Raw genomic sequence first — 11,528 nt, 5'->3', positions numbered from 1 at the left:
TATTAACCAATGAGATGGGTCTTTCAACATCCTACCAACCCAACAGATGTTTCTACTATGAGCGCTTTCAGGTTGATTAAAGTTTAATTCCCAAATAGTCGATACAGGTTTGGTTATTATCAGGTACTGGAGCGTTGAAAGATGATGCACAACAACGGTTTCTTCCAGGAAACCACGACTCCAATAACCACCGCGGTCTAAATAACTGTAAAGTACGTCACCATCGAAACAACTACCGCTACAATCGACCTGTTCGTAATACATGGGTATTGGGATCTGACCTCATTGATCTGTCAGTAAGCTATGTTTACATGGGTATTGGGATCTAACCTCATTGATCTGTCAGTAAGCTATGTTTACATGGGTATTGGTATCTGACCTCATCGATCTGTCAGTAAGCTATGTTTACATGGATATTGGGATCTAACCTCATCGATCTGTCAGTAAGCTATGTTTACATGGATATTGGGATCTAACCTCATTGATCTGTCAGTAAGCTATGTTTACATGGGTATTGGTATCTGACCTCATTGATCTGTCAGTAAGCAATGTCTACATGGGATCTGACCTCATTGATCTGTCAGTAAACTATGTTTACATGGGTATTGGGATCTAACCTCATTGATCTGAGAGAGAAAGAGACAGAAGAATGCACAATGGTCAATGCTATCTGGAATCCTTGGGACATTCCTACCCTAAACCCTACCTTAACCATTTTAAATGTCAACTTCAATGGGCTAGGATGTATCTCTACCTGAAAATACATGATCTAAGTGATTGATAGTTGGTATTCAGCAGTCATAAAGCCTTATTTACTTTAATGAACTACTAAAATAGTGATTTTGTCAGACAGCATAGACAGCAGCTCTACACTTTATTGACTGACTGATCCATTCATCCTTCCATCCCTCCTCAGCCTTCCTCTCCTCTGAAGACCCAGTGAGGGTGGAGCTCAGTCAGAGAGCTGTTGAGGGACTGGTTAGGAAGAACACTTCTACAGCCAGAGAGGTGAGAGGTCACACATGGTTTAGATGGTAAATATTTATGTCCCCTTAGCGGTTCATCACATAAGCAAAAGGTAATATGTTCCATAATCCATGTTTATTTACATTATTGCAAATTGTCCACTGATATTGGTGTAATTTCTCACCCCTTTTGGCTGTATGAAAGTTAATTTCCCCTCAGACACACACACATTTGTTCTTTAATATTATGAAGGTAATTTGTGTCAAATGTACTTTTCCCCACTCATTCACCCCATCTCTTTACATTGCTTTTGCATATTCAGTGGCCTGACCGCATCCAGACTATGTCAAAGGCCCATCTTGGTATATCTGAACCTAATTCAGCTTGGAGTGATCGGATGACAGAAGTCACATTTAGGTGCCAGGTGTAACTGAGGCCATAGACGCTCCATATCCATTACTTTTAATGTTTTATATAATATGACTAAATGTGTTTCTTTCTGTGTTGCAGGGGCAGTCAAGAAATGGAACAGCAAGGCCACAGAACATGACATAAGCAGAGCTGTGTGACACCACCTCAAGCCCCTGGTAGAGCCGGGGGTGGTGTTTACCACTCCACCACGGCTTCAGCAGGCTGGAAAAGTGATACTGTTTTTCAAATTAAGCTTTATTTATACAGCACATTTCAGACATGGATGCAACACAATGGCTTCACAGGAAGAAAAAAAATGAAAATAAACAAAAATATTTAGTACACAACAAACAGAAGACTAACAACTGAAAGACTAATGAACATTAAGGAAATTCCATTGATTAAAATATTAATAGGATGCAATATCCAACCTAAAAATATTAGCTTGTTTTTTAGGAGGGGCTCTGAAAGACACTATGGGGGTGTCCACTGGAAGTTGACTAGTAACAACAACTGGGAGCTAAAAGCCACCCACCATGACACCCACTCAATCTGCCCAAGAAGATGCAAACAAAAGAAAAACCCACAGCAAACTTAAAGACAGGAAGCAAACCAAAAATGTGGCGCAACTAAAGGTGTTGACTCTCCACATCTATCAACACAACTGGAGCACTGGGCCAGACACTCTTAAATAGAACCTGGACCAGCTCAGGTGAAACACCTTCCCACTAACGAGATGGACAAGCCAGCACAGGTGTAACACATACTGACTAATGAGGTGACACCAATCAGTGTGTCCTATGTGCTAACGAGCTATACGTGCTAAAGTCCAACCTCAAAACATACATGGAAAAACCAAAGCCTGTAACACCTTCCCCCTTAAGACATCAAATATATCCTAAGTTTGCTCACCACCAACAGAAAACAACTTTCTGTCAACAAGAAAAAACACGTATTTCTAAATAATAATATACAATCGTATTTTTTTTCTCCTTTTTCTTTCTATAGAATCCTAAAACTAACTAGCTTCTATAACTCTCGTCTTTCTAAAACTCACTAGCTTCTAGAACTCTCGTCTTCCTAAAACTCACTAGCTACTAGAACTCTCGTCCCCTTGGAACGCCCAACAAAAATCTAATTGTATTATTCATGTCTGATTTCAAGAGCAAACTCCTGCAATATCTCGATAGGCTTGTTGTTGGATCGGGGCCCAGTCCCCAATGCTCTAGTACATTTGGGTTGTCACATCTGAGAATGATCCCTGATATTCTAAAAGCAGGATAACATTTTATTTTTTATTTTTTTCTTTATCCCCTTTTCTCCCCAATTTTCGTGGTATCCAATCGCTAGTAATTACTATCTTGTCTCATCGCTACAACTCCCGTACGGGCTCGGGAGAGACGAAGGTCGAAAGTCATGCGTCCTCCGAAGCACAACCCAACCAAGCCGCACTGCTTCTTTAACACAGCGCGCCTCCAACCCGGAAGCCAGCCGCACCAATGTGTCGGAGGAAACACCGTGCACCTGGCCCCCTTGGTTAGCACGCACTGCGCCCAGCCCGCCACAGGAGTCGCTGGAGCGCGATGAGACAAGGAAATCCCTACCGGCCAAACCCTCCCTTACCCGGACAACGCTAGCCCAATTGTGCGTCGCCCCACGGACCTCCCGGTCGCGGCCGGCTGCGACAGAGCCTGGGGGCGAACCCAGAGACTCTGGTGGCGCAGTTAGCACTGCGATGCAGTGCTCTAGACCACTGCGCCACCCGGGAGGCCCCCTGGATAACATTTTCAATATAATTTTACCCCAAAATTGTTAGTTGGTTGCATAAATAATTATGATTACTAAATGTTACATGACTTGTAAATATGAAATATAAAAACCAAATGTACACCCCTTTGTTAATATGTAGTGGCAATAATTCACTTAATGGTGAGGCATGGAATAATAAAACATGTATCTTTTGTCAGGCTGGATGTTTGAAATATGAGGTGATTTGAGTCATGCTTCTTCAGTAGTGGAATAAAGATAATTAGCATTTGAAGTGTGAGTGATGTGATTGAGTGATGTCAGATTGTTAATCAAATTGATTATAGATCAGTTTATTATTCTGCGTCTTATTTGTCATCACTCATCGATATCATGTTGAAATCAATTGTGTGACAGAAGGGACATGAGGTTGCACGTCCTGTTAAAACTAACAGCTCAAAAACCACACGAATCTGGGAATAATGTGTACATCACTGGTTAGAGAACAATTTGTAGAAAAACAGATCGCTACATTTTGAAGTGTTGCATTTTGATTCAAGTGGGTCAACAATGTGGTAAGTGTAATGACTCTTCTTTTCTTTTGTTAATCACTTTTTGTTAAATCACATAAATAGTACTCTTTCAATTCAGAACCTGGATTGTCCCCCTGAGGCTAATATCAATATCATGTTGAAATCAATAGAACAGGGGACAAACGTTTAGAGTTCTACATTGTGACATCTTAAAATACTCCTACTACAATGTTAAAACATTCTACATTGTGACATTATATTGTGACATTATTTCATTGATATCATGAAACAACTTCTTCATGTATGTATTTTCTGATGTTTGATCAGAGATCTTTTATCAGAGTATCTTTTGTCATATTGACCACAGCTAAGAGGTTTCTCTCCTGTGTGTGTTCTCTGGTGTGATCCCAGGCTGTTTAGCCAAGTAACACCATTCGCACATTGATTACAGCTATAAGATTTCTCCCCTGTGTGTGTTCTCTGGTGCAGCTTCAAAGTCTGTGATGTTGAAAAGCTTTTCCCACAATCTGAACAATGGTGAAGCTTCTCTACTGTGTGTGTGTTCTCTCGTGTACTATCAGGCTGCTTGACTGAGTAAAACTCTTCCCACATTGAGTACAGCTATAAGGTTTCTCTCCTGTGTGTGTTCTCTGGTGTACAATCAGATTGCCAGATGTAACAAAACACTTCCCACATTGATAACAGCTAAAAGGTTTCTCTCCAGTGTGTGTTCTCTGGTGCACTATCAGGCAGCTTGACAAAGTAAAACTCTTCCCACATTGATCACAGCCATAAGGTTTCTCCCCACTGTGAATTCTCTGGTGTGATTTCAGGTTGCTTTGCTGAGAAAAACTCTTTCCACATTGATCACAGCCATAAGGTTTCTCTCCTGTGTGTATTCTCTGGTGTGATTTCAGGTTGCTTTGCTGAGTAAAACTATTCCCACAGTGATCACAGCCAAAAGGTTTCTCTCCTGTGTGAATTCTTTGATGCATTTTAAGGTCTACTGAAGAGTTGAATCTCTTCCCACATTCAGAGCAGTAGTGAGATTTCCCTCCAGTGTGTATTCTCAGGTGAACTTTTAGTGAATCTGATCTTGAGAAACATTTCCCGCAGTCAGAGCAGCAGTAAGGTTTCTCTCCGGTGTGATTTCTCAGATGTATTTTAAGTTCTGATGAAGATTTGCAACATTTCCCACAATCAGAGCAGCAGTGAGATTTATCAACTGTGTGAATTCTCTGGTGTAGTTTTAGTGAATCTGATCTTGAGAAACGTTTCCCACAGTCAGAGCAGCAGTAAGGTTTCTCTCCCGTGTGATTTCTCTGATGTATTTTAAGTTCTGATGAAGACTTGCAACATTTCCCACAATCAGAGCAGCAGTGAGATTTATCACCTGTGTGAATTCTCTGGTGTAGTTTAAGTGAATCTGATCTTGAGTAACTCTTCCCACAGTCAGAGCAGCAGTGAGGTTTCTTTCCTGTGGGTCTCTGCTGATGTTTCTTGAGGTGTCCTGATCTGGAGAGACTCTTCTCTGCCTCGACAGCATCATGATGTTGTTGAGGCTCCCCAGAGGATCCACGATAGTCCCGTATCTTTCCTGTGTGAACAACAAAGTCAGACAGATGGTTAAAGGCCCACACCAACAGAAATCCACTGAGGTAAAAGGTGATGCCCAGAACGTACCCATGAAGTTGTACAACAATTGATGTCTGTTAAATTATTTGACAAATGTCTGAAGACAGTCAAGGGAGCAACAATAGTCATATTTTGTATCCCTTTACATTAGTAGTAAAATCGATGATTGTAGACTAGCAAAAAGTTAAAGTTAAAAAAGTTAAAGCAGTGTGCCAGACGACTTCTGGTCCCCAATTTTGTTCTCCAATATAGGCACCTTTCTGTGTTTGATCAAATTGTGGCACGAGGGTGATGCGCACGTAATTTGTTTGCAGAAATTCCTCCATGCTAATGAGGAAACCAATAGCTATGGATGTAGTATATCTGCCTAGTTATACCAATACCATAGACCTACAGTAGGACCCATAACTTCACCTAACAGTAACATAGACCTTGGACTATATATCATTTAATATTCCAGGTGAAACATGGAAACTAAAATGTCTTTGTCATGAAATCTCATAACCTGATCACCAGATAATTTTGTGAATAATCCCACTAGGCTACTCTGTAATGTGTTGTTATTCTAAATGTCCTGAATAAAGGAAAATAGCTCTGTGTGTTGTACAATAGCCTATCCATCAAGGAACACGTCTCTACACATTATGAGAAAAATATCTCTGTGTCCAAACAGACTAACAAGACCCTACAGTAAAATCAAGCAGACATTAACACATAAACATCAATTTGTTAGGGATGTTGGATCTAACGTGGAGCACGGCATTACTGTCTTTACCGACGTAATGATTGAAGAAGCACTTTGGTTGTTGTTGCATGTTGTGATGTTTGTCATTTGACTGTCATTCAGAAAATGATTTCCTTGATCAGTTGATGAATTTCAGAATTCCCCTTTAACACCACATCAGTCCCACGATTGCCTCTGTTTTAACACAGTAACGGTACCTACAGTTGAAGTCGGAAGTTTACATACACCTTAGCCAAATAGATTTAAACTCAGTTATTCACAATTCCTGACATGTAATCCTAGTAAAAATTCCCTGTCTTAGGTCCGTTAGGATCACCACTATTTTAAGAATGTGAAATGTCAGAATAATAGCAGAGAGATTTATTTCAGCTTTTATTTCTTTCATCACATTCCCAGTGGGTCAGAAGTTTACATACACTCAATTAGTATTTGGTAGCATTGCCTTTAAATTGTTTAACTTGGGTGAAACAATTCAGGTAGCCTTCCACAAGCTTCCCACAATAAGTTGGGTGAATTTTGGCCCATTCCTCCTGACAGAGCTGGTGTAGCTGAGTCAGGTTTGTAGGCCTCCTTGCTCGCACATGCTTTTTCAGTTCTGCCCACTAATTTTCCATAGGATTGAGGCCAGGGCTTTGTGATGGCCACTCCAATACCTTGACTTTGTTGTCCTTAAGCCAGTTTGCCACAACTTTGGAAGTATGCTTGGGGCCAGCTAACATCAGCTATTTAGCCAACTAGCTATGGTCAGCGAGCTGGAGTACCAAATACCGGAGACCACTTAGAACCCAACTAACAAAACCCAACTAAAACACGACTGCAGATCAAAAGAGCAGAGACATACAGAATGATGTCAGGAAAAATCCCCAACATCCAAAATAGATAGATTCCAGATGTCAGTCAGCTAGCGCGCTAGCAGTAAGCCAAGGTGGAAAAACGTACAAAACTTCCGTAGTCTACTTCACAGACATGCTGAAAAGTAGTGATGGGGAACAACTTCCTGAAGCATTGACGCTTTCCAAACAATAGTGTCAAAAATCGTTTTATTACTCAAAGCTTTGAGAATCACAGAATTTATAACAGCCAAATTATTATTAAATTATTATAGATGACGTGCCACACCGTAGCAGCATAGCTTTTATGTCTTTAGCTAATCCACTGACCGTGTTCGAAATGATCAATTCCATGCTGCAAAGTGTGTAAATGGTGACTAGCTGACTGATTTATAAATAACAATGAGTAGTTATTTATGATGCAAGGTGATTTGTAGATCAGTTAGTCTGCAGTCGGTTCTGAAACGTCAAAAGGAGCAAACAGGTATGATTTTCTCTTTGTTTTGAAACCACAGCAAGAAGGTGCCAGAGCCTACGTTGCTAATGGGTTCCCTCTAGATAACACAACCATACAGTGCATGAAAAGCATGAGGTGTGGCTAACGTTTGCAAACTTGAGCTAGCATACAGTCTCGATAGCACAGAGTAGATCCTCCATATGACGTTGAGAAATACTGCATTGTGGGTAGTTTAAAAATATATCCAAAAATAAATGTTTAAAAATGTAATGACGCAAAAACATAACTGTTTGTACTTATAGGACAACCAGATCTTCAATACAACTAGCTTACTAAGTCTTTAACCACACTGTGTTGGTACACTGGTGAGTAAAAACTCATGTTTCCTACACGCTAACTTTTTGTCTGAAGATAAAATATACATATTTCTCTACTGCGTTACCAACTCCAGTCAGCAGATGGCAGTGTGGGAATTTAAGGCAATGCTGTTGGTGTGACGTATAATCTAGTGGACGGAACACTTCTTTCAGCAGCAGCAACAGTTTGTCAGCCACCTCCGTAGCTTGCTAGACAAAATAGCCGAACAAATAAAGCTCTTTAGACGCTTTAGTGTATATTAGCCACTGTGTTTTAAACCCACTTCTGTCGCCGAGTTAGTTATCCGATTTAATTTTAACAGTGTTGTTGTTATTAGTCAGCTAGCCGGCTGGATATGTTAGTACTAGCCTAGCTAGCTAACATCTACAACCATGAGCTCACTAAGCTTGCTTCAGAGTTCAAGTAACAGACACATATCAACATCAACAGTTCAGAGGACCATCAGGCCTTCATGGTTGATATTGCTGCAAAGAAACCACTTATAAAGGACACCAATAATAAGAAGAGACTTGCTTGGGCCAAGAAACACGAACAATCGACATTAGACCGCTGGAAATATGTCCTTTGGTCTGATGAGATCAAATTTTTGATTTTCAGATGACCTGGCCTCCACAATCCCCCGGGCTCAACTCAATTGAGATGGTTTGGGATGAGTTGGACCGCAGAGTGAAGGAAAAGCAGCCAACAAGTGCTTAGCATATGTAGTAACTCCTTCAAGACTGTTGAAAAAGCATTCCAGGTGAAGCTGGTTGAGAGAATGCAAAAAGTGTGCAAAACTGTCATCAAGGCAAAGGGTGGCTACTTTGAAAAATCTCAAATATAAAAAATATTTTGATTTGTTTTACACTTTTTTGGTTACTACATAATTCCATATGTGTTATTTCAAAGTTTTGATGTCTTCGCTATTATTCTACATTGTAGAAAATAGTACAAATAAAGTCAAAACCCTCTACTAAATGACTTAAATGTAAATGTAAATGAATGAGTAGGTGTCCTAACTTTTGACTGGTACTGTATGTGTCCTTACTTTTGACTGGTACCATTATTTTCTCATGCAATTACAGTAGGATGTATCCATTTGGTTTTATATTTCTAGGTCATGCCAGTAGGTTACAGTAGGTTTTATCTCTTTATGTCATGCCAGTAGGCTACAGTAGGTTGTAACTCTCTAGGTCATGCCAGTAGGCTACAGTGGGTTGTATCTCTCTAGGTCATTCCAGTAGGCTACAGTAGGTTTTAACTCTCTAGGTCATGCCATTAGGCTACAGTTGGTTGTATCCAAGTGGAAACAATTATCAACCCAATGTGGAAAGTGTCGAATTTGGTCAACAACAAAATTAATGGCCTATTTGCTACGTGAAGTTTACTTGATCTAACAGAAGTTTCGTAATGCTTAAGTTATTATGTGGACACGTGACATATGGACAACTTTAAATAAAAACACTATAGGAGTTGTCTCCAGATCGCTATGCATATTCATGATAGTAGCTTAGCATCTCTCTCCATTGAATACAGGCGGTTGACGACAACAACCCTCATAGAATATAAACAATAGATTACAATAATAAGATGTATACACCAATCCAAAGAAAGGATATGTGGGAGCTAGACAACCCGCAGTGCCGCTTTGTGGACAACGACTCTTGTTAGGGCGGAGAAACATCTTGTCAGTATATCCATAATCTTTGGTGTAGCCAACCCAACTCTCACATGGCACTATTGGGGGGCACGGTGTGCAGTAAAACATCACTACATGCCGTGCCCCCCAGTCTGCGGTCAGCAGATAGACCCTTCTCAAATATATATGTTAAGTCACTTTTTGGAAACAGAACGGAGAAAACAAGGGGTAGCTTGTTTTCTACGTCGTCTGATTCTAGACATATCAGTCATCATTCCAAGGCCCTCCGTTTAAGAGGTATTGACGAGCCAACTCCGAAAATCCAAAATTAAAAACAAATTTAACGCGGTACTTACTGGTGTTAATCAGATCTCCCATCTCCTCCTCTTCATCTTTCAAAGTGACAGTAATCTCCCCTTCTTTCTTCACAACAAAAACGTCAACATCCTCGTTATCTTCCTCTTCTTTCACAGTAACATCCTCCTCCTCTTTCACTCTGAACACGTCTTCCTCTTCTGTCCCTGTAACGTCTTTCTCCTCTTCTTTCACTGTAACAGCCTCACCCTCTACTTCTTGTTTTACTGTGACATCCTCTTCTTCCTTCTCCTCTTTCACGACAATGTTCAACCCCAGAGCTTCTTTCTCCGTCCAGCAGACTGCCTCTTCTTTAACGGGAGGGGAGTAGTTTAGTGAGCTCATGGTCGGGGATGTTAGTTAGCTAGCCATCATTAGCGACTAGGCTAGTGCTAATTTAACAAGCCAGCTACTATAGCTGACTAATAAAAAATAACGTAATATTAAATTAAATAGGTTAACAAGTAGATACGACAGAAGTGTGTCTAAAACACAGTAGGTAATATACACCGAAAGCGTATAACTAGCTTGAATCTTTCGGCTATGTTGGCTAGCAAGCTGCCGAGGTGGTTGACGAGCTGTTTATGAAGAACAGTCCACTAGATTATACGTCACGCTGTCAGCGTCGCCTTAAAGACGTACATCGCCGTTTGCTGACTGGAGTGGGAAACGCAGTTGAGGATCATATTTTATTTTCAGACAAAGATTATTGTAAGTGGATTTAATTAAATAATACCATTATATTGAGACATGCAAAGACAGGAATGTGTTGATTGATTAGTGCGAATAAAAAATGGTTACTACAGCACATTTAAGGCAGTTTCATTAAGTCATACTAAATCTAAATAATTAGCTAGCTACTGTAGGTCTATACTGCTCCTACATGGTGAAACAATACATCGTGTAGATGTATATAATGAACAGACTAGGTCTATACTGCTCCTACATGGTGTAACAATACATCATGTAGATGTTTATAATGAACAGACTAGGTCTATACTGCTGCTACATGGTGTAACAATACATCACGTAGATGTATATAATGAACAGAATAGGTCTGTACTGCTCCTACATGGTGTAACAATACATAACGTCGATGTATATAATGAACAGAATAGGTCTATACTGCTCCTACATGGTGTAACAATACATCATGTAGATGTACACTACCATTCAAAAGCTTGGGGTCACTTGTTTTTGAAAGAAAATCAATTTTTTTCATTTATTTACCTGTTTTTGCTTTGTCACTGTGGGGTATTGTGATGTCATTATGGGGTATTGTGATGTCATTATTGGGTATTGTGTGTAGATTGATGAGGGGGGGAAATGATTTAATCCATTTTAGGATAAAATGCTCGCCTCCCTACCTCTGAGGAAGTACAGTTCCCGCTCAGCCCAGTCAAAACTGTTCGCTGCTCTGGCACCCCAATGGTGGAACAAACTCCCTCACGACGCCAGGTCAGCGGAGTCAATCACCACCTTCCCGAGACACCTGAAACCCCACCTCTTTAAGGAATACCTAGGATAGGATAAAGTAATCCTTCCAACCCCCCCCCCCCCCTTAAAAGAGTTAGATGCACTATTGTAAAGTGGTTGTTCCACTGGATATCATAAGGTGAATGCACCAATTTGTAAGTCGCTCTGGATAAGAGCGTCTGCTAAATGACTTAAATGTAAATGTAATGATAAGGCTGTAACGTAACAAAATGTGGAAAAGGTGAAGGAGTCTGAATAATTTCCAAATGCATTGTATATATAGGGGCAGTACTTAGTGACATCACTTCATGAAACAGGAGGTACAAATATATAACATAGGTTCACAATATCAACATTCAATGTATCAAAATATATGACC

General features: G+C 40.2%; 1 protein-coding gene across 1 annotated transcript; it reads right to left on the bottom strand.

Annotated features, from left to right (window-relative positions):
* Positions 1–1,613: 1,613 nt before the first annotated feature.
* Positions 1,614–10,252, bottom strand: LOC129842371 (zinc finger protein 501-like). Its single transcript, XM_055910909.1, has 2 exons — positions 9,676–10,252; positions 1,614–5,253 (listed from the first exon to the last, which is right to left on the bottom strand). Exons 1-2 carry the CDS (start codon positions 10,016–10,018, stop codon positions 4,205–4,207), a joined length of 1,392 nt encoding a protein of 463 aa, XP_055766884.1. The 5' UTR covers positions 10,019–10,252; the 3' UTR covers positions 1,614–4,204.
* Positions 10,253–11,528: the final 1,276 nt, after the last annotated feature.

This window comes from Salvelinus fontinalis, unplaced genomic scaffold, assembly GCF_029448725.1.
Source record: "Salvelinus fontinalis isolate EN_2023a unplaced genomic scaffold, ASM2944872v1 scaffold_0036, whole genome shotgun sequence".
Taxonomy (NCBI): Eukaryota; Metazoa; Chordata; class Actinopteri; order Salmoniformes; family Salmonidae; genus Salvelinus; species Salvelinus fontinalis.
Note: the sequence above shows the minus strand (reverse complement) of the source record. Positions and strands in the feature narration are given on the sequence as shown.

What these genes read in the sequence shown, in the direction of transcription:
- LOC129842371 (XM_055910909.1), bottom strand. Translation starts at nt 10,018, where the DNA reads ATGAGCTCACTAAACTACTCCCCTCCCGTTAAAGAAGAGGCAGTCTGC. An exon ending in GGGAGATCTGATTAACACCA is followed by an intron (nt 5,254 to 9,675) that starts GTAAGTACCGCG and finishes TTGTTCACACAG; the next exon opens with GAAAGATACGGGACTATCGT.